This window comes from Entelurus aequoreus, linkage group LG08, assembly GCF_033978785.1.
Source record: "Entelurus aequoreus isolate RoL-2023_Sb linkage group LG08, RoL_Eaeq_v1.1, whole genome shotgun sequence".
In the NCBI taxonomy this organism is placed as follows: domain Eukaryota; kingdom Metazoa; phylum Chordata; class Actinopteri; order Syngnathiformes; family Syngnathidae; genus Entelurus; species Entelurus aequoreus.
Genome location: NC_084738.1, coordinates 16,534,823 through 16,559,649, shown reverse-complemented (window position 1 = coordinate 16,559,649; position 24,827 = coordinate 16,534,823). Strand labels below are relative to the sequence as shown.

The window sequence follows — 24,827 nt, the reverse complement described above, 5'->3', positions numbered from 1 at the left end:
ACGAGACACACGAACTGAAGCTGACAGTCTAGTGCGGAAGCTGGATTCACTTGAGATGGCCTTCATGGCAGGCTTTTGGGACACTGTTCTGTCCAGATTTCAGGCCACAAGTCTGCAACTTCAAAAAGCAGACATGGACCTTGGTACAGCAGTTAGATTGCTGGAATCTCTGCGCACCTTTGTTCTCTCCCAAAGAGATCTATTTGATCATTTTGAGCAGAAAGCCTTAAACATGTTGGGTGGCACCCCATCTTACAGGGCTGAACGGACGAGGAAACGTAAAAAGTTTGCTGATGAATCAGCATCCCCAGATGTTGTGCTTGAGGGAAGGCAACTGTTTCAAATAGAGACATTTATTGCCTCTATTGATCAACTGAGTTCAAGCCTTAATCACCGTCTGGAGGCCTACAAACATCTGAACAATTTGTTCAGTGTCCTTTTCTCTTTGGATACAGAGTCCAATGCTTCAGTCCTTCACAAGGCCAAGATTCTCACTGAATCATACCCATCTGACCTCAATGAAAGTCTTGGACAGGAGCTTATACAGTTCAAATCTTTTATACAGCTCAACAACACTGATGAGGAGAGGACCCCTTCAGGACTGCTCAAAACAATAATACATTTTGGACTACAGCCTACGTTTCCTAATACATACATTGCGCTACAGATTTTTCTCACTCTACCGGTCAGTAACTGTGAGGGAGAACGCTCATTCTCTCTTTTGTCAAGAGTAAAAAATGAGCTGCGCACAAGAATGACTCAGAAAAGATTAAATGCGTTATCTCTAATGGCAATTGAGAGTGAGCTGACAAGAGAGTTGGACTTCAATGATGTGGTGGATGATTTTGCAAAATTGAAAGCACGAAAGAAACCCCTTGCTTAAAGGTGCACTGTGTAAGATTTTTAGGTTATTTCCAGAATTCACCCATTCACTAATGTTAGGCTACCTGTTTTCATGAATACTTACCACCACCATAAAATTCTAAGTATCCATTATGACTTGGAGAATTGCACTTTTGCCATTTCTGGGAAGTGTCACCTGGATTGTGAAGATAGGATTGACTTTAGGCAGAAGCTTGGTGCTTTCTCTGGCAAACTGAACCTCAAGCTTCATTCTCTGCAGCTTTGCATTCTTGTGCAGACTTTCATCCACAAGGAACTTTTCAACTTCCCCACTATCGTGAAGGGGCCATCAAAAGATTTCAGTGTGTCCAGCATGTCTAGTCTCCTTTCTTTGAGCCATCTCTTGTTTCTCATCTGCCCTACTCTCGAATTTTGCCTTCATGAATTTACTCCAGTTGAGTTCAACCTCCCTTTTTGCTTGTGCTGCTGCCTTGAAACCTCTGAAGCTCCTGGCTCTTCTGTAAAATTATTGACCTATTGACTGCGTTCAGTGTGCCCAACTTCTTCAGTTTGTAGTCCACCTTGCCACATTGTCTCTCCATCCCAATGTTGTGCACAGGGGTGCCATCAATGTTACTAGCCTGTTCACTGACAGGGTCCATTGGGAAGGTCTCCTCATCCATCCTCTGCCTGGCCAGGACAGTCTTCAGATGGGGCAGCATGAGATCTGTCAGCTGCTTCACTTCATCCAAGTATTCGGCAGCCACGTCTGACACTGAGTTCAGGACATGTCCAGTGCCTGTCCAGCCACTATAGCATTCTTGGAAATGGGCTATCTTGACCTGCATGCAGCCCTTGTACCATGAACTGGCCTACACCTTTCTTTGTGGTGCTCTCCGATGCATGTTATCATTTTACCTTTCTCCTTCTCCTCAAGCTTAACCACAAATAGATACAGACTTTGAGCCTCAATTTGCTGCACAGCTGCCGTTATGCCAAAGTGTTTTCCTAAGATATTATTTTATTTTTAATGATAGAAGGGAGGAAAAGGGGGAAAAAATCATGTCCGATTTAGTTTTTTGGGTGGGGTGGGGGGTTTATTTCATGATAGCTACCAACTTCCAATACATAATATCTCTCAAATGACCCAATGCACCATCACTGAAGTGGGCGTAATCATTTTCCAAAATGTTTATTTTTAGGCCATTTATCCCCTCCCCCTGTGTCTGTGTGAAACCTGTGCTTGTCAGTGTCTGTGTGGTATACCTAATAGTGTGTGTGCAGTATGTGCACTCTTCTGTACAGTACAGTGTGCATGTCTGTTCACAGTATACAGTATTTCTTGCATAGTGCGTGCGTGTGTGTGCGCCCACACGCGCGGGGGGTTGAGGGGCCAAGACCATGTCAGGCCCAGGGGGCCAAAATTTCTTAATCCGCCCCTGGTTGCCGACTCCTGGTATAATGTCAAAAAATATATTTTTAAATGACCAACAATGTCAACATGGTAAACATGGTGTGAATGAATCAACACTAATATCAGTAGAAGTAGGATTAAATCGACTTATTTTCGGTTTTGTCTTAATGGTGTAAATGTAATTGCGTGACGTATTTGAATGTAACAAATAAAATGCTGGAGCAAAAAAAACAAAAAAACGTTGTGGCGTCAAGCACGTCACGCCAGTGCTCGATGACGTCACACGGTTCAGGTCTGCCACTTAAACAAGCTAACAACAACAGAAGATCCCGGAAAGCTGGCGAGCTCAACTAAGAGGTAAGCGCGTCGATAAACCACACCGAATGCAATGAATGACGCACACAAGTGTAGTGAAACATCACCACGGAGCTTGTCGCGGTGTGTTCTTCGTCCCAGCGAACGTTGCAATTTTGCCAACCCATTCGGTTGTCTTAGTAGCAGCTAGGTGGCTAACTAGCGGGCAGCTAGCTTGATTGACTTTAGCTAGCGTGCTAGCTAGCGCTCGCCTCGATGCACTGTCACAGATAACTAGTACACAATGTTTTGTTTTGTCCTTCACAGTAAAGTTAATGAGTTCGCAAAGTTTGTAATGTAGCATTTTTCAAACGGTGACATGTGTAGCGTTAGCAGGTTAACTACCTGCTACTGCCATCTCTTAGACATCTGCTCAGCTGTCACAAAGTATTCACACAAATTAATGTTGTATTTTCTAAAGCTTGCATAAAAACACGAGTTTATTATACTTAGGTTTGCTCAAATGTGGCAGTGTAAGCTTTATGCAGGGCCCAGTGTTCTATTTAGTACTATTTCAAATCTTTACATAGTCATTGGTGTGGGTTTTGATTGATTGATCGAGAAGTTTATTGACATCTTAAGGAATTGAATCCATGTAATGCTTTTTAAAGGCAAATGGATGGCACAAAAAGGCTTGTTTCCATTGTGGTCCATTGAATATTCATCACATTTGATACCATTAAAATGGGACCATTACCTCTCTATCCTCCTTCAAAACCGCACTACAAGAACACCTCCAGGCAACTTCAACCCTAAACTAACACCCTCCCCCTTCCTCAACCCACCTCCCCGGATTGTAAATAATCAAATGTAGATACTTGTTCTTATGCTTTCTGATCTCTCTCTCTATGTCCACTAATTGCTGTACATATCCTACCAAGTCAGTCCTACACTGTTTCAACGTCCATTTCTCTGATGATGCAATTGTTGATGACTGAAGTGTTGATATCAACCAAACCTAACCCCCGCCCCCCTCCACATCCCACACCCCGGATTGTAAATAATGTAAATAATTCAATGTATATACTCTGATGATTATCTTGTGTGATGACTGTATTATAATAATAGTATATATCTGTATCATGAATCAATTTAAGTGGACCCCGACTTAAACAAGTTGAAAAACATATAATAATAGTATATATCTGTATCATGAATCAATTTAAGTGGACCCCGACTTAAACAAGTTGAAAAACATATTCGGGTGTTACCATTTCGTGGTCAATTGTACGGAATATGTACTGTACTGTGCAATCTACTAATAAAAGTCTCAATCAATCAATCAATTCCTGCTTGGCACTCAGCATCAAGGGTTGGAATTGGGGGTTAAATCACCAAAAATGATTCCTGGGCGCGGCCACCGCTGCTGCTCACTGCTCCCCTCACCTCCCAGAGGGTGATCAAGGGTGATGGGTCAAATGCAGAGAATAATTTCGCCACACCTAGTGTGTGTGTGACAATCATTGGTACTTTAACTTAACATTCAATAATAAAAGATATATAACCTGTAACTTGTATATAATAAAATAACGTAAAAATATGGATAAATGATGTACATATACACAGTACACATGTCAGGTGATTTGAAAAACAATATATACAAAAAATGGGGCGGAGGGGGTGGGTATATACACTATGTACATGACACTATATACATTGATTGATTGATTGAGACTTTTATTAGTAGATTGCACAGTACAGTACATATTTCGTACAATTGACCACTAAATGGTAACACCCGAATAAGTTTTTCAACTTTAAGTCGGAGTTAACATTAATCATATATACTATCAGCATAATACAGTCATCACACAAGTTAATCATCATCGGAGTATATACATTGAATTATTTACATTATTTACAATCCGGGGGGTGGGATGCGGGGGGTAGAGAAGAAGGAGGAACCAACAATGTCAGACTGCAATGGCAAAGCTCTTCGGGTAAATGTATTGTCTATCCGCTGACGTCTCAACTAGGAAAACCGTCACAAATTTGGCAAATTCCAAACAGCTCCTTTGGAGGAAGTGGGAAGGAAGGCAAGATTGTTTTATAAAACTTTATTCGATTTCAAATTTCTGAGACTTATGCATATCTCAAATACACAAAAACAGGTACCAATAGGTAAGAAAATTTAGTTTTGCATAAAAGTCCACTTTAAGTCACTTGCTTTTTTGGCAGCCCAATTTCAGCCTGCTTCTCTGTCTCATTTATGCCACTTAGTTTTTTTTTGTCTGTAAAAGACATTGATGACATCCAAATACTCCCCATTTGATTGTAGAATGTTGTCAATTTATGGCAGTGTTGAAGTAACATTGCTTTGGTCTCCTTTTGTTGTCAGCTTCCCTGGCATACGGCCTGCGTGTAATGTGAAGACTCGTCACAAATGTTATTTATGCGCTTGTGCTGTTCCAAATCACCAATCTTACATAACATTTTCAATAATATACAATCCTTTTCATCATTTTGCTTCATGCTAAATCCTCCACGTCCTCCTCCTTTGCATACACTGTGAGCAGAAGCCTCTTTATGCCCTTTCTGTTGGTCGTCAATGACTATAAAGTCTTGCTGTTAGCAAACAGTAGCAGCTTATTTGCTAGAAATTTTAAGTTCTTAAGTTGTACCCAGAAGCCTAATACCCTTAACTTTTTGGGAGTAGTTATTGGTAGAACATTATTGCAAAGTCAATTTTACATTAAACAGAGATACGGTCACCAAGTGGTGTTTAATGGGTGTTACTGGAATGACTAAATTGTGTGTAGTGCAGGCGTGTCAAACTCTTATTCATTGAGGACCACATCGCAGTTATGGTTGCCCTCAGAGAGCCGCTTTTAACAGTGAATAATATACAGTATGAATATAAATGTGTATATATAAAACGTGTATAATTGTCTCTTTTTTTTACATACGCTGTACAAAACCAAATCTTTAAATTGTACTGTATAAAACTGGCAGCTCATTTGCCAAAATTTTACCGTAATATTTGCAGTTTATTTTTATTTTTTTTACAGCATATAAAATTAAAAAATACATGGAATTAAATTAAATGGGATGGAAAACAGTACCACTGTTTTTTTTACGTAAACATTCATGCAAGGTTTTTTATACTGTATAATCTACGGTTGTTGTGTTTTGTAGTGTATTATTACTCTATATTCTAAGTGGATTTTACTGTAAAATTTTTACATGAACAGTTTGTTGGATTACTTGATTTGAAATCATCAGTCAAGCAGATATTTAAGTATTTATCTTTATTTGAACATTAAACATTGTTTTGAAATGTATGATGATATATTTTGTTTTATTATTAGAGATGATTAAAGTGTAAATATATGTAATTGTTCACAGTACATTTATTTTTGTAAAACATTATTAGGAAAAGATAAGGTACTTTATTTACACATTATTTCCACGCTTTCGGGAGCCACACCAATTGATGTTTGACACCTGTGGTGTAGTGTATAAGCGTCGCTGTTTGTTAATTTATTGCAGCTCTATCATCACCTTAAAGTAAGATGACTGAACTTAATGTGAAAGGACTTTTTGTGTTTTAATGTCAAATTGAAACTATTCAGCTCCTCAGTATTTGTCTCCCAGACATTTACAAAACGGGTCTACAACAAAACAGTGTGAAGGCCAAACTATAGTTTATAGGGCTGCAACTATCGTTTATTTTAGTAATCCAGCTATCGATTAGTTTGTTCGATTAACCAGTTAATCAGATCAAAAACATTTTATAGCTTCAATGTGTATTTAACAGAAAATAGTTAAAATAAGGATTTTTCTGCTTACTATAACGTTAATTTTTTTGTGTGTTATACATGCAAGACATTGAAATTGCTCTTTTAACGCCGCAGTGCGCAAACTATGTCCGCATATTTAAACTTCCGGGCACTCCAAGCAGCATTAAATTATGTATTTGCCATCTTGTCCGTACAATTAAACTTTAAAATTTAGTTGTGCCTCAGTGTGTCTTTGATGGTTTGTTTATTATTTTTTTTAACAATAAGTTAAATAAGAAGTGTACACATTTAAAGCCAACACCTAAGGTTTTAATTTAAAGGGGACCTATAATGCAAAACCAACTGTTCTTACCTATTGGTACCTGTTTTTCTGTTTTGAGATCTGCATAATTCCCGAAATTTTTTTGTTTGAAATGTTCCCCATTAGTGATGTTTTCCCCCAATTCTTATGTTAGCGGATATCTCCATATATGGTAGAAATTTACCCAAGTGCTTTGCGCGAGGCTGCCATTATAGTTCGTGCTGTAGTCAATAAACTCCTTCTTTGTCTCTATCCTGGTGCAGATTGGCTCGTACATGCGCCTACATCCTCCACTGTTGTCATTCCTAATACAAAGTAACGTATAGTCCGAACTTAATCTTTCAGTAGACTCTTTATGGAAGCGCTAAAACTACAACATGGATGACTGGGAGAAGACAGTAAAGGCATGTAAAAAAGAACACCAACAAAACGGCGCATCCTGACAAGTTAGCTAGAAAGAAAGCAGCTGGAAAATGGTCTGTAAACATAATCTACGCAAAATTTTGACCAAAAAAAACATCTTTACATGTTATGTACTGTAGACCGCAAGAAAGTGTTTTAAATGGAAATAAAAATCATAATATGACCCCTTTAATGTAGGAATGATCACTGAAAGATTTTTTGATGATGAGCAATTTACACTAGAGTAAAAAGTGAGACAACCAACCCCGGTCTCCCCTGCGCTATTCTCCTACCTTTTCTCTAATGTGTTAATACATCTCACTGTGTGGGTTAAAAGTAGACTTACCTCCATCTCAACTCGTCCTGTAGTGTGCGCCACTGGCAATCGGCCATTTTTCATTCCTATTTGGGCGGGCTTTACACTTAACTTTTAACTGACTTTCTGCCATTTGTACTCAATCTTGGCAATGGCGGCTGTACAGAATGTAGACAGCTCTTAAAAGGATGGCTGTGAAGCTGTATAAAGATTCTACTAATTGTCTGTAGGAGGCCAAACACTTCCGTCCCGCTGGTTCTGATGCAGATGGAGTTTTGGACCAAGCTTTGACGAGTGTAAACGACAGATCCCTCCTCAACCTCAACGTGAAACCAACACCTTCTGTCACGCTGGCAATGTCAAGAGTCCCGAGTCCCCCTCCCCCGGCGGAAATGTCCAGCGGGCCAGTGGCTGAGAGCTGGTGCTACACGCAGGTAAAGTCACCATTCATCTGTCCATCAAGTGTTCGACATATCAGACCCATCTAGACCAGGGGTGCCCATTAGGTTGATGGCGAGCTACCGGTCAATCGTGAAGGGTGTGTCAGTCGTTAAAAAATGGACCGAAAAATTAGCGATTAACAATCTTTACAATGACTTCACTTGATTGACATTCACAGCTTTTGAGGATGTTGTGAGATGTCGCTGGCTGCTGCGAGCTCCGTATTAAGTTAAAACGACCAGCAGGAAGGCGAGAAACACTTTTTATTTCAACAGTTGTCAAAAGCCTGAGGACTGACCGCCAAGTTCCTGTCTTCACAATAAAAGTGCTGCTACATCCTGCCTGAGCTAAGAAAACAGGAGTCTCAGAAAGCTAGCGCACTCAAGCTAGCAAGCTAGGAGTTTGCCGTCAATGTATTTCTTGTGACGGACACGAGTATGGAAGCTGGACAAAAAAGGTGCCAAAAACCAGCCACTTTCATGTGGTATTGGACAGAAAGGAGGACTTTTTTTTCGCCTCCACAATGTCAATTCGAAAATGTGGAAGTTATCAGCAGGACTGTGAATCCTGTCTGATTCCAGTCAATGCAAGTCATCAGAATGAGGTAATACACCAACTTATATTCTTGTCTTCTTGAAAGAAAGGAATCTGTGTTAAACATGCTTGTATTTTTATTATACACCTTTTAACATGTTAACAAAAACGTCTGTTTCATAAATAAATAAATAAAAACTATATATATATATATATATATATATATATACTACCGTTCAAAAGTTTGGGGTCACCCAAATAATTTTGTGGAATAGCCGTCATTTCTAAGAACAAGAATAGACTGTAGAGTTTCAGATGAAAGTTATCTTTTTCTGGCCATTTTTGAGCATTTAATTGACCCCACAAATGTGATGCTCCAGAAACTCAATCTGCTCAAAGGAAGGTCAGTTTTGTAGCTTCTGTAACGAGCTAAACTGTTTTCAGATGTGTGAACATGATTGCACAAGGGTTTTCTAATCATCAATTAATTAGCCTTCTGAGCCAATGAGCAAACACATTGTACCATTAGAACACTGGAGTGATAGTTGCTGGAAATGGGCCTCTATACACCTATGTAGATATTGCACCAAAAACCAGACATTTGCAGCTAGAATAGTCATTTACCACATTAGCAATGTATAGAGTGTATTTCTTTAAAGTTAAGACTAGTTTAAAGTTATCTTCATTGAAAAGTACAGTGCTTTTCCTTCAAAAATAAGGACATTTCAATGCGACCCCAAACTTTTGAACGGTAGTATATATATATATATTACTGTATGTATTAGGGTTGTCCCGATACCAATAATTTGGTACCGGTCCCAAAACATATATCGATACTTTTCCAAATAAAGGGAACTACGGAAAAGTGTCAATTTTACCTTTATTTTAACAGAAAATCTTAGAATTCAATAAACATATGTTTCCTATTGCACTAAAAAGAACACTTTTAGAAGGTTAAAATATAAATTAAAGGGCATTAAACACATTGTTTTTCTTGTTGCTCTCAAAGAACAATTTACGATTTTCCATATTACATATAGTCTGCCATAATCAAGAATTAGATTAGAATACAATAAAAAAGCTTTGTTAGCATTATATTAAATGATAGAGCAGGTAAAACACACATTGTAAACGATACCTCCATTTTACAAGCTACGTACCAATTAGGGCTGCAACAACTAATCGATTAAATCGATTAAAATCGATTATTAAAATAGTTTCAGATTAATTTAGTCATCGATTCGTTGGATCTATGCTATGCGCATGCGCAGAGTTATTTTTTTATTTATTTTTTTAATTAAAAAAATATTTTATTTTTTTATTTTTTTAATAAACCTTTATTTATAAACTGCAACATTTACAAACAGCTGCGAAACAATAATCAAAATAAGTATGGTGCCAGTATGCTGTTTTTTTTTCAATAAAATACTGGATAGGATAGAAATGGAGTTTGTCTCTTTTACCCGATTATTAATCGACTAATCGAAGTAATAATCGACAGATTAATCGATTATCATATTAATCGTTAGTTGCATCCCTAGTACCAATATTGGCTTAATTTAAACAGAAAATCTTACAATACATTAAACATGTTTCCTATTGCACCGAAAGAACAATTTTAGAAGGTTAAAATAAAAATTAAAAGGCATTAAACACATTGGGCTTTTCTTGTTGCACTCAAAGAATAGTTTACAAGTGTATATATTACATATAGCTTGCCATAATTTAGGATTAGGTTAGAATAGAATAGAAAGCTTTATAGACATTTTGTTAAATGCTTCATGATTTATAGTTGCCACTCTTGGTATGTGTTTTAAGAAAAATAAAACCATTAGTAAATACTAACGACAATACTATGGATAAAACTACACAGATAAGACATAGAGCAGGTAAAACACATTAACGATACCTCCATTTTACGCTCCACGCACCCTCTTTATTAACTAGTAGTTTTTGCCATTCTTTTTCTCCACATTGTTTCTGCTTGCTTGTATGCGCCTTTGTGTGTGTGTTTTGACACACTCAACATCATGCGCCATGGCTCTGTACAACACCGGCACACAGCAGCATGCGGATGAAAAAAAGTACCAGTATTTTTCAAAGGCAGTTTAGGATCGTTTTTTATTAATTTGCACTGCAGTACTTTATTAGTACCGGTTTACCGTACAACCCTATTGGAGATGCATGATTAGCTTATGGCTGCTTGTCAGCCGAGGGACTAAAAATAAATAGTGTCAGCCAGGGGGAATCAGCAATGAAATGCATTAACCGGCAATGACAATCGCCTACTTTTTCATTGCAACCGAGAGTATATAAACCCTTCCAATGCACATTTCCTTATTGTTTGCTCATTTGCTGTTTGATATAACATAGAAACCGTTTGCATATTCTATGTTAGAGTGAAAAAAGCCCAGTGTATTGTATTTAAATCTTCTTTCTACACGACTGCATTTGTCTTTTTGCTCTGTTTGCAGATCAAAGTCGTGAAGTTCTCGTACATGTGGACCATCAACAACTTCAGCTTTTGTCGCGAGGAGATGGGCGAGGTCATCAAGAGCTCCACTTTCTCTTCAGGAGCCAATGACAAGCTGAAGTGGTGAGTGGTCATTGGTGCTGCAGAGTCTGATAATATTCTGCTTGATTAACACCTGCACCCCGCGCCTCCTGCAGGTGTTTGCGCGTCAATCCTAAAGGCCTGGACGAGGAGAGCAAAGACTACCTGTCACTCTACCTGCTGCTGGTCAGCTGTCCGAAGGCCGAGGTCCGAGCCAAGTTCAAGTTCTCCATCCTCAACGCCAAGGGAGAGGAGACCAAAGCCATGGGTGAGTCAAATGGAGTCAGAACTTTAACATGGACCTATACTGTTCTGATCATCTGTATGTTCTGACAATGTACAGAAAGCCAGAGGGCGTATCGCTTCGTGCAGGGTAAAGACTGGGGGTTTAAAAAGTTCATTCGAAGAGACTTCCTCCTAGATGAAGCCAACGGTCTTCTACCTGACGACAAGCTCACACTCTTCTGTGAGGTATGCCGACGCCGTCTAAAGATCATTTTGGTACTGGTAGTAATGCACAGGGGTGATACATGATGTTGTAAGTCCATATACAAACAGGTTTTAAAAAAACTAATGTGTAAATCATATTATATTTTAACATAAGTGTAGATAGAACCATGTCACAACAGAAATTAACCAGTTATTAAAGGCCTACTGAAATGAATTTTTTTTATTTAAACGGGGATAGCAGATCTATTCTATGTGTCATACTTGATCATTTCGCGATATTGCCATATTTTTGCTGAAAGGATTTAGTATAGAACAACGACGATAAAGATTGCAACTTTTGGTATCTGATAAAAAAAAGGCTTGCACCTACCGGAAGTAGCGTGACGTAGTCAGTTGAACATATACGCAAAGTTCCCTATTGTTTACAATGATGGCCGCATGAAGTGAGAGAGATTCGGACCGAGAAAGCGACAATTTCCCCATTAATTTGAGCGAGGATGGAAGATTTGTGGATGAGTAAAGTGCAAGTGAAGGACTAGTGGGGAGTTGAAGCTATTCAGATAGGGAAGATGCTGTGAGAGTCGGGTGGGACCTGATATTCAGCTGGGAATGACTACAACAGTAAATAAACACAAGACATATATATACTCTATTAGCCACAACACAACCAGGCTTATATTTAATATGCCACAAATTAATCCTGCATAAAAACACCTGCGTGTTTGTTATGCTAGCTCCTAGCTCCTCTGCTAGCTCCTAGCTCCATAGAACACGCCAATACAATTCAAACACCTGATCAACACACACAATCACTCAGCCCAAAAGACCGTTTACCTAACCCAAGCTTCATAAAGCTTATATATTTTTAAAAAGTTACGTACGTGACGCGCACATACGGTCAAGTTATCGAATGTTTAGCAGCCAAGGCTGCATACTCACGGTACCTGATATTCAGCTGGGAATGACTACAACAGTAAATAAACACAAGACATATATATACTCTATTAGCCACAACACAACCAGGCTTATATTTAATATGCCACAAATTAATCCTGCATAATAACACCTGCGTGTTTGTTATGCTAGCTCCTAGCTCCTCTGCTAGCTCCTAGCTCCATAGAACACGCCAATACAATTGAAACACCTGATCAACACACACAATCACTCAGCCCAAAAGACCGTTCACCTAACCCAAGGTTCATAAAGCTTATATATTTTTAAAAAGTTACGTACGTGACGCGCACGTACGGTACGGTACGTGTTATGCTAACTCCTAGCTCCTCTGCTAGCTCCTAGCTCCATAGAACACGCCAATACAATTCAAACACATGATCAACACACACAATCACTCAGCCCAAAAGACCGTTCACCTAACCCAAGGTTCATAAAGCTTATATATTTTTAAAAAGTTACGTACATACGCAAAAAAAAGCCAAAGCTGCATACTCACAGTAGCACGTCTGCGTCTTTGTCATCCAAATCAAAGTAATCCTGGTAAGAGTCTGTGTTGTCCCAGTTCTCTACAGGCGTCTGTGTATCCAAGTGAAATGTCCTCCTGGTTAGAGTCTCTGTTATCCGAGTTCTTCCATCTTGACTGCATCTTTCGGGAATGTAAACAAAGAAGCGCCGGCTGTGTACTGTTGTGGCTGACTACGTTCGAAAAATACGTCCATTTCGCACCGACAACTTTCTTCTTTGCTTGCTCGGCTTCCTTCTCCATAATGCAATGAACATGATTGAAACAGATTCACGAACACAGATGTCCAGAATACTGTGGAATTATTAAATGAAAACAGAGCTTTTTCGTATTGGCTTCAATGTGGAAGGCATACCCGTGTTCGCCGGTCTACGTCACGCGCATACGTCATCCTCAGAGGCGTTTCGAACCGGAAGTTTAGCGGCAAATTTAAAATGTCACTTTATAAGTTAACCCGGCCGTATTGGCATGTGTTATAATGTTAAGATTTCATCATTGATATATAAACTATCAGACTGCGTGGTCGGTAGTAGTGGGTTTCAGTAGGCCTTTAACGGTAAATTAATAAAGAGATTAATAATAGTTTTGACAGATTCATACAACAGAAAATGACACAATATATTAGCAGCTAAATTAAGAGCCCTTGTAACCTGTTTTGAAATGGTTCTATTATCATTTACATACCAAATAACATATTGTGAAATCTATTGTTATTGCAGTAGGCTGTGATATTTATCCCGATTTAGATTTTAGGACATATCACACATCCCCAGACAATATTATACGAATTAAACTTCGAAATTGTGTTTGTGTTCAAATCTTGCTTTGTTGCCGTTTCTGAGTTGCCTGTGTGGTTGTTTTAGGTGAGTGTGGTGCAGGACTCAGTCAACATATCTGGCCAGAACACCATGAACATGGTAAAGGTTCCCGACTGCAGACTGGCCGACGAGCTCGGGGGCTTATGGGAGAACTCCCGCTTCACAGACTGTTCGTTGTGTGTGGCCGGGCAGGAGTTTCAGGCCCACAAAGCCATCCTGGCAGGTAGCAACATGGTCTTTCTCTCTCCATGTTTATTCAGTCCTTAAGTCCCACAATTCCTTTATCATCTCTTTCCAGCACGCTCTCCTGTATTCAGCGCCATGTTTGAACATGAGATGGAGGAGAGCAAAAAGGTGTGTCGTAATGTTGCTATTGAGTTACAGTTTGCAAACATTTAAAGCACCCTGTCCATCACCACTTATCTTCCTTTATCAGAACCGCGTGGAAATCAACGACGTGGAACCTGAGGTGTTCAAAGAGATGATGTGCTTCATTTACACTGACAAGGCTCCCAACCTGGACAAGATGGCAGACGACCTGCTGGCTGCAGCTGACAAAGTAAGGTCCTTTCAATAGTGTATTTATTGTGTGTTGGCTATGGAGGTGGGACTTTTTGATTCTATAAAAAAAAATGTGTGTGTGTGTGTGTGTGTGTGTGTGTGTGTGTGTGTGTGTGTGTGTGTGTGTGTGTGTGTGTGTGTGTGTGTGTGTGTGTGTGTGTGTGTGTGTGTGTGTGTGTGTGTGTGTGTGTGTGTGTGTGTGTGTGTGTGTGTGTGTGGCTAGATACGTGAGAACTGCAGCTGCCTACTAAGTGATAAAATACTTAAACTTTGCTTCTTGGTGAAATGGAATCCTTTTAAAAAAAGATTTAACACCACGGACTGTCCAGACACATTTGCCATAGTCACCGTAAAATTGTGTCGTTTATCAACTCATTCATATTTATGGCTGAAAGTGTGAATATTATTCTCTCTCTGGACTTATTCATCTACTTTCTAATTCTCACTTTGGCCGGTTACTCTCTGCTGTAACGTAGTCCCAGTCTGACTTCGTTTGAAGTGTACAAAGCATTTATTACTCTTTTGTTGTTTCCTTACTTCACATTTAAGCTAGTTAAGCGCCGTGACTAGCATAGCTTATCCCTCAGAGTGTCTGCATTAGAGCTTTAGAAGCGTCTCTATTACTTTACATACAAAAATAATTGATATTCGGACATTTGTCTATTTGTCCATCAATTCAGAATCGTCTGCATTCCGATCGTGATTCATTGAAGAACCAATCTTTTTCCCACCTCTGGTTGGCCAAAATCCACACAGTTTAAAAGTGCTTTTAGTTAGCACTGTTTTGTTTGCAGATTTAATGCTACTGAAACATTTATCCACTTTTTACATGTAGTGTACACTGTAACTTTGCACTTATCTAACATAAAATAAGCCATACATCACATTCAACAACAAGAATAAGGAGTGGGACAGGAAGCCACAACACGTTAACACTAGCCTAGCTATGTGAGCTACAGTGCTAACCCTGCAATCAAATTTTAACAGTAACATCAGGCGAGGTTAGCGTATTCGCTGAAGAGGAAGACATGAATTAAACATCTCCCATGTTTGTTGCGGACTAACAGATGGTAGCAGAGCTTTATGTCAAGATGTGTAGCAAAGCCTGTAACGCCATTGCACAGTCAATTTTGTATAATAGAGGATCTTTAGACTACAATGAAACTAGCACATGAATACTGATGAATCCGACATCCATTCACCCCCACATTCTCCCTCCTCCTCAGTACGCTCTAGAAAGATTGAAGGTAATGTGCGAGGACGCGCTGTGCACCAGCCTGTCGGTGGAGAATGCAGCTGAGATCTTAATTCTGGCAGACCTGCACAGCGCTGACCAGCTTAAAACGCAGGCAGTCGACTTCATCAACTAGTGAGTCCACACACACGCACACACACAGTAAATAACATGCACACACACAGAAAGTTACACTCTTCTCCCGAGTTGGGTCACACAGTTTCACTTCAGCTCGCTTTGTGTGTCTGTCACAGCCACTAATTAAATTTTGTCCACACATGAAGCGACCTGTAAGATATCGTCTTGTCGTAGCTTGCAGAGATGAGAGTTTGGGGCAACCTGACTCCTGAGCTTGTGATAATGAGTCTCAGCGTGCACAGCCCCACACATTGTTTCCCTTCCTCAACCTGCACTGCTCACTATGTGTATTAATAGACGTCAAAGGTCAACGGCAACATTATCTACTTATTTGTATTGGTTGAATGAGGAACACTCATGTTCATTTCAGGCTCATTGATTCTCAGTAGCTTTATGTGTTTTTAATTTTTATGCAATTTTACACAGAAATGTAAGGAAAGGCAATTTATTTTTACATTTCCAACCATTTTTACTGACGTCTGCGGGACAAAAACTTTAACCACAGTGTCTTTTGTTATTTTTAATCATTCCACTTACTAGCTAGTGAGATTGCAAACAAAAACAAAAAATAAGATTTGAAAAAAAAAAATGCTTATCAATTTTAGAAAATATTTAAGATTTATTTACAGATTAATTAAATATTAATATAAGCAATGACGATGGAGAAATTTTATAAAAACATAGTACCTTTTTTTCACAAAAACATTTCAATCAATAGAAGCCATCTTTTATACTGTATGTAATTATATTTGTTGGAAATATAAACAATGACGGTAGTGGAAAATATATTACACAATGTAAAAAAATAAAAAAATAAAAATACATATATATATATATATTATATATATATATATATATATATATATATATATATATATATATATATATATAAATACAAATTTACACATGCAAATTTAAATAATTTTATTACAAAAATCGGTTTGAAAGGTTTTATCTACAAAAAATATATAATGATACTCTCCGAGTGTCGTAGCATGGCATGGATCTGTAACATTTTTTATCAATTATCAATGCCTCCACTTAACTTTTGATCATCAATGTAGACCTCGTAGATGCAGATTTTGTTATAATCTTGGCTTTGAGTTTAAAAGATTCTAGGTGGAAAGCATTCAACTAAAAATACATATTTTTTTGTAATTTAGTATAATTAACTGCAAATAAAGGAACTGCAACTTGCTCAAAGTTATATTTTTCAAATCATAAACACCACCGTCCAGTTCATGTTACCATTAGTGGTTTAAAACAATATGTGTCAATTAACTATATTAGTCAGATTTCTCAAATAGTTTGGTTTTAAACAAGCATTCGACAATCGGTTATTGAAAAGTCGGACACCTGCATGATGCAATTGGAAACCAGATTTCTCGAGGGAGTGTGTGCGCTGCGCCAGTCTCAACACGCGGGATATAACCCGTAAGCAGTTACCATTCAATAAAAACATAGGCAACAATTGTAATAAAGAGTAGACTGTTTATTTACTTCACAAATTAAAAGAACAGAGCATTTTCAAGTGAATCGATGGTAGAAAAAGAGAAACTAAAATTTATGAGATGGGAAAAAATTAAGCAGGGCAAGGCAAATAATAAAGCGTACATAAAGCGTACACAAACCTCGTCACACTGCATCTGTGCACTCCAAAGTGATTAACAATAACTCTGTATTCCATACAACTGGCAAGATAGTACAGAGCAATAGCAACCTTATTCCGGAACAGTATCTGCCGGGGCACGAGGGTCTTTTCCTTCGGATTTAAAACTCATTCTATCAATCCACAGAGCCTTATGAATGAACGCAATCTAAGATCATTTTTTTTATGCTGTCTGCTATTTAACATCAGCATAGCCAGTAGATTCGTAATATTTGTAATCTGTGTCAATATTACAGCGGACATCCCGTACCAGCTCTGGCTGGTGGTAACTTGTAAGGAGCCACAGTTGCGAGTGTGACTTCCGCGCTAAAATGAAATACGCGCCCCCCAGGGTACGGAAGGCACACGGTCTATGACCAATAGTGGCATTAGAGAGTGTGCATGGACCCTGGGACTTTACACGTAGGTGTGAAATTGAACTATTTGAGAAATCAGACTAATTTAGTGCATGGAAACGTAGTGAGTGTTTCTGAACCATACGGCTATTGTTGGGCTGCGAGTGCCCTCTTTCGAGCCACCAAAAAATGTGTTTTTCAGCTGTAGTTCATATGGGCTGCAGTGGTACTCAGTTGTAATACACTTTTCCACCACTTGTGGCAGTAATGACAATATCAAACAGAAGAATTCTAGAATGAAATTCATTGGGAAGTTTTTAAAAGTAACATTAGAGTGGAAAAACAAGTTGACCTTATATGCTTATTGGTGTTTCATTGTATCCATTAAACCATATCCAATTGTATCCACAATTCACAAAGTATGTGAAAATACCCTCTAAAATGTCACAAAATGCCACATATTCAGTCAGCAATTTTGAATATTCCGATCCGAACACCTTCGGTAATTTCCGTAGATTCTACGTCATTGTAGTAATGCTTCTGCACTCTGACCATGTTATTATATCAGTCTTACTGGAAATACGCAAACAATTGAAAGAGATGTGCACAAATGTGGCCATGGACCGACAGGCTGGTGGACTTTTACAGCCCCAAGGTGGTGAAGAAGACACAAAAACAGCCTGTTGCAGCAACTTTTTGATTGTGATTTAATCTTCATCTAAACGGAATTATGTGAGCATCCCGTTGGTCGGCACCCCAGCAAGAGTGGAAATATTATAGTAAGTGTTTATTTTGTTATGGTTTAATATGGTTAGTTTGTGCGTTCAGCACCTACCAATGCTGCGGATGCTAGTTTCAAAATAAAGCTGCATTCGGGTGGCAGTCGGCTTTCTAAAACTTATTGCCCATCCTCTTTGTATTCGGGCTCAAAAATATGAAGTCCTGGATCATAATTTTTCCAAAAGTAATCGTTGTTTGCTCTCACAAAGTCTGCTTGATTAACATTGTTGTTGATGAGGAAGGGATCTGTGCTTACTCTTATATCACGCGATCACGTGACTGGCTTCCTCATTATCTCTCAAAATGGCTTAAGGAATCTTCGTGAGATTGATACTATTTTGATCATATGGGTTATGTAAATGGGTTATACTTGTATAGTGCTTTTCTACCTTCAAGGTACTCAAAGTGCTTTGACACTATTTCCACATTTACCCATTCAATCAATCAATCAATCAATCAATCAATCAATCAATCAATCAATCAATCAATGTTTATTTATATAGCCCTAAATCACAAGTGTCTCAAAGGGCTGTACAAGCCACAACGACATCCTCGGTACAGAGCCCACATACGGGCAAGGAAAACTCACCCCAGTGGGACGTCAATTCACACACACATTCACACACTGATGGCAGGAGCTGCCATGCAAGGCCCTAACCATGACCCATCAGGAGCAAGGGTGAAGTGTCTTGCTCAAGGACACAACGGATGTGACGAGGTTGGTAGAAGGTGGGGATCGAACCAGGAATCCTCAGGTTGCTGGCACGGCCACTCTCCCAACCGCGCCACGCCGTTCCCATATCTTATTTATTCGCAAACTTTGGAAGTTTTCTGGTGTCATAAAACAGATATATATATATATACATATATATATATGTGTATGTATATATATATATATATATATATATATATATATATATATATATATATATATATATATATATATATATGATGATAGCTCCAATATAGAGGTAACTTGTTTTTCAACTCTACTGGTACTTAAAGCGCAAAAAATATGACTGAAGTGGTGAGGCTGTACTTTCGTTTGCATTTAAATTATATTGAAAATGTAGTTAAACATATTCGTTATTAATTTAGTTCATTTATTTTAGCACAACATAATTGTATATAATTGTATTTATCACCAGTTATTTATGAGTGCTTTCTTACGCAGTATATTTAATAAGTACCTATTTTTCTAATCAGCCTGACCTAAGCTTAAGGTTTATGTGGTAAATAGATAATAATCTTTGTGATTAACATCTGGTTTCATATCACTTGACAAGGTTGTAAACTGTAAGTAGGTTAGATATAATTATTGAACATGATTAAATCAAGATTAAGATGACTAATTCAATGGTAGTATTTGAGTGGGCTCCGGGCTCCTCTGTAGTGGAAAAGTTGGGTCCTGAGGTCTAAAAAGGTTGAAAACCCCTGGTTTGAAAAAACATGTATTTTTTATTCTGTATGTTTCACAATTACTAATTATATTGAATTCAAATTGTTCTTGGCTGTGGCTGTCTCGTACACACATACCCACCTGTACACATTCAATGATAGCTAACATTAGTTGCTAAACTTTTCCAAATCGCTATCATTAGCTGACAACAATCAGAATGTGTGTGATTTTCCAGAGAGATTTCTTCTATTTTGTATGCAACCACTTGAATGGTGTACTTTATCCCCACTCTGTTTTTACTTCCCTCCTTCACCCTCCAGCCACGCTGCAGAGGTTATGGAGACGGCAGGCTGGAAATCCATGGTCGCGTCTCATCCGCACCTTGTGGCTGAAGCGTACCGCTCGCTAGCGTCGGCCCAGTGCCCTTTTCTCGGACCTCCGCGCAAGCGCCTCAAACAATCCTAATGGACCTCCATGTCGTAAAAACACGCATCACTCAAATATACCCTGTTGCCCCCTCCCTAGGGTCCACAATATGGAAGACATTTCCCTTTTGCTGTTATCTACTACACTACCTACAGCCCTCTTCTGCCCCGCGATCCAGAACCTGCTGTATTTAGATGGAGGGAAGAAGGGACTGACTTGTGAAGTGGATATTTGTCGTTTACAGAATCGAAAAAGAAAAGAAACAAAATGCACTTTTTCAACAGCAAGGTGGGACCTTGTGCTCTTTTCCCTCCCCCCATTCGTGAAAAATCCTTCAGGAGGTAGAACTTGGACACAAAAAAGGCAAGAGCTGGAAATGTGGAGGACAGACAAGGTCTTTAACAATTAGACATTCAAGGACAGGAGGGATTCAAGGACTGGTTAAAGGGCTAGGCAAATGCAGAAAAATCATGAAACTTATTTCCCCAAAGCAATTTGGGAAACATTGCACTAAATAAATCCACAGGTCTTTCCCTCCCCGCCACCAGAACAATCAAACAAAGTAGTAGGCTATCACCTAATGGACTAACTGCAGACCCATTTGGACCACGCAGGACAAGCAAACCCTTTAAAGATGCTTTATCAGCGTGCACAACACACACGTGTGTGTTCATACCGCTGCCTCAATTGTATCCGTTTTCATTTCGGAATAGAAAGAAAGTCCCAAACTGCAACACAAACAACTGTGTGTTGTGTCGATGTGGGCCTTGAGAGCCAATCCATGGGGACTGTGGTCAAGAAAAAAAACATTCAGTCACGTGAGCTATAGTAGCATCTTTTTCCCCAAATACTTATTTTCCAAATTACATGAACTTTTGTTTGCAGGCGTGACGGCTGCAAGGAACTTCAAATTAAATGAACACGTTTTATTGTTCAAATGAGACAGAATGTGAAAACAACAATAAAACCCCACACAAAATAAATGTATTAAAGAGGACCTATGATGATTCTAATCTACACTGAACACACTTCCTGGTGGTGTAGATAATACCTTTTGGACATGCTCAACATTTCTCTACAGGCACTTTTATAACCTGCTTTCTGCAAACGGTTCTTGAGTGGAGGCCTTCGCTTTAGATTGCGAATAAAACCCACCCTCTCCAAAAGTATCAATTTATCTTTTGAAAATGTACACTGTATACCGTATTTTTTGGAGTATAAGTCGCACCGTCCGAAAATGCATAATAAAGAAGGAAAAAAACATATATAAGTCGCACTGGAGTATAAGTCGCATTTTTTGGGGAAATTTATTTGATAAAACCCAACACCAAGAATAGACATTTGAAAGGCAATTTAAAATAAATAAAGAATAGTGAACAACAAGCTGAATAAGTGTACGTTATATGACGCATAAATAACCAACTGAGAGCGTGCATGGTATGTTAATGTAACATATTATGGTAAGAGTCATTCAAATAACTATAACATATAGAACATGCTATACGTTTACCAAACAATCTGTCACTCCTAATCGCTAAATCCCATGAAATCTTATACATCTAGTCTCTTACGTGAATGAGCTAAATAATATTATTTCATATTTTACGGTAATTTGTTAAGAATTTCACACATAATTCGCTCCTGAGTATAAGTCGCACCCCCGGCCAAACTATGAAAAAAACTGCGACTTATAGTCCGAAAAATACGGTAAATATATCTTGAGGACAAACATCACCGCTGCTTAGTTTTTTTCCCAGACATGGGCGAAAATAGACTTCATAAACAGCATATAGATCCACCGGTCATAATATTATGTACACCTTGTCAAGTCAATCGTTATTAATATTTTGTAGCACATTACAACAACTTTGGTTGACCGCAGTGCTGTAAATAAACAACACATTTTCTTTCAGATAGATGCTCATGATAATAGATGTTTTCTGCAAGGTTTTAAAATGCTAGTGTATTGATGCAGACCTAATGTGCAGAGGCAGCCATTTACTGTATCTCACTGCATGCCACGATTTGATAAAAACAATACTTCTCTTTTTGGTCACTGAAACCAAGTAATGATGTTGCGATTGTGCCGCCTTTTTCGTCTCTTTAGCGGCTAATCCAGTTTCATACTTGACCCATGTTGACAAAACTGCCGTGTAAAATGTGGTGGACAATTAAACAATGAAGTATTTATTTTGTAGACATCAGAGCAGATGAGATGGCTGCAGCTGAGAAGGAATTACACACAAGGCTCCTGGCAGCAGTCTTGATTTGGCAGTAAATTTTAGGATGCCAATATAATTATGTCCGTCAATCTGTGACATCACAAATGGCCCATTTTTATAAAAAAAACAATGCCTGAACCTTATGATTTGACACTTTGACATTGTTTTACACGCGTATCCAACATTGTAACAACATTAGTGAGTCAGAAAAGGGGAGAATCATCATAGGTTCCTTTTTTAAAGTTCTCTTTGTTCTTTGCAAGTGGGAAAAAATTGGTGATTTGGTTAGAAGGAGCCCTTGTCATTTCTTTTCTGTAGATATTGTCCGTTTATGAGAAGTGACACTTAGTTGTTGCCTTTTTTTGTTCCCAAAAGAATAAACCACAACTATTTTTTATTGAATGAAATGTCTTTTTTTAACTTTTCTTTTTACAAAAAAAATGGTCTAATCCTGCCTTTAACCTGCTCAAACATATTTTGCCTGTGTGAGACTTCTTATAAAACTAATTTTCAGTACAGGTGGTCGTCGGGTCAAATACAAATTCTGTTCCTACAACTGTGCATTTTACAATGTTTGATTTCACTTCCACTTTTTACTTTGAGGTTTTGTTTTTTTGGTGCGCTGCCTTCAGAAGAGTCTGCCTCATGCTATAGACATTCAGTGCATTTCGGGAAGTATTCACAACATGTTATGTTACAGCAAAATAGAATGAATTAATTTTTGTCCTCAAAATTCTACACACAATAACACATAATGACAATTAGAGTTTTTATTTATTTATGCAAATGTATTAAAAATATAGCTGTAACATCACAAAATGTGGAAAAAGCGAAGTGCTGTGAATCCTTTCCAGATGCACTGTAATGGAGATTAAAAAGTCAACCAAGAACAACAACAGTGTAGGTGTAGTAGTAAACCGAACGATACGTAGTATTGTTCCGACGCACTCACAAAACTAGTTCTCCTTTGTTCTGTACAGTGTTAGTAATCTATAAGCACGAAATACTGTAGCACGGAATTTAAAATGAGGACCGCATTTTGCTAAGTATTAAAACACCATTAGCAGTACAGTCGTTTGCATTGTGCAATTGTACAAATGCAACAATTATGATTTTTTTTCTTAAATTTAGGATTATGTGATATTTGCAGGCACTTTGCATATATATATGTTTTACTTTATTTAAATGTTTTTGATTGAATATAATGTGGTACAACATGTAACTTTGCCGCAAAGCTAAACTGAAAATTCAAGTTTTAACCCAACGGAGTTACACACCAACCTGAGATCCAATATTGTATAAAAAAAAATTACTGCATTTACAAACATGATTGGTTTTAATTATTATTTAACTAAATTAAAGTATCAAAACATTTGTGTGCATCTGCTTTTTGACTGAGGGGTTATAGTTGTTTAAAATGTCAATTTAAATACAGATGTTAACCATTCAATTAATCATAAAATGAAAGGCCCTTAGAACAGAACTGTGGGATGCCATTTGTGATTTTTTTTTTTTTTATAGCTGTCTTTTCCCAACTACAAATGTGTCTTTTTACCTTGCCAAACAACACTGTCAGAAAGGTACTAAAAGTGAGACTTTTGTGAGTTGTTTTCCAGAAAGACCTGATGCACCATTGCTTTAGAAAACCTTGCGGATCCAAACCACCTTGACATGGTTTGTAACTCCTCCAGGTGAGCAATCTCTGCATCTGCTCCTGACCACGTCTCCTGGAGGGATCATAATTACATGACATCACTTTCTTGTTGTCTTCTGTCCAGTTATTACCTACCCGGCAGTTAGATGTCTTATACCCTTTTGGATGGGCCACGCTTTGGCGCTCGAGGTGGATCTCCATCGTATTCGCAGCCACACATGGCAAGTATATGGTTCCATTGTCCACATCACTTCAACGTCATCTGAGCCACATTTCTTAAGTCTGAGCCACGCATACTTTGTGATACAAAAAACCATTTTCATTTCACAAAATGGCAGAATGAGGAACTCTCACTTACTACTGTAGATATTTAAAACCTATACTCTCATTACCCTTTACCATGAATTGATTAACGTGGACCCCGACTTAAACAAGTTGAAAAACTTATTCGGGTGTTACCATTTAGTGGTCAATTGTACGGAATATTTACTCTACTGCGCAATCTACTAATTAAAGTTTCAATCAATCAAAACTCACACAAGCAAAAAAAAGAGATGTGATTGCCCCATCTAGTGGCCAGAAAGCTATACAAAATATTCTGGCTTCACCCTGATTAAACTAATACTGTATTGTATGATACTTAAAGATTATGATAAAATAAAAATTGCCTTGAAAAAAAAAAATACTCAAAATACACTTTAAGTATCTTAGCTTGTGTTACTCTAAATTTGAGCAAAATGGGGGTAGTTTCTACGTTTCACCGGT

The 24,827-nt window shown here is 38.3% G+C and overlaps 1 protein-coding gene across 1 annotated transcript; it reads left to right on the top strand.

The window, feature by feature from the left end:
• The first annotated feature begins 2,485 nt into the window (after positions 1 to 2,485).
• Positions 2,486 to 23,446, top strand: spop (speckle type BTB/POZ protein). Its single transcript, XM_062055698.1, has 10 exons — positions 2,486 to 2,614; positions 7,601 to 7,804; positions 10,820 to 10,941; positions 11,016 to 11,167; positions 11,243 to 11,370; positions 13,690 to 13,867; positions 13,943 to 13,998; positions 14,081 to 14,203; positions 15,432 to 15,574; positions 20,081 to 23,446. The coding sequence occupies exons 2-10, from the start codon at positions 7,727 to 7,729 to the stop codon at positions 20,223 to 20,225; spliced, it is 1,125 nt and encodes a 374-aa protein (XP_061911682.1). The 5' UTR covers positions 2,486 to 2,614; positions 7,601 to 7,726; the 3' UTR covers positions 20,226 to 23,446.
• Positions 23,447 to 24,827: the final 1,381 nt, after the last annotated feature.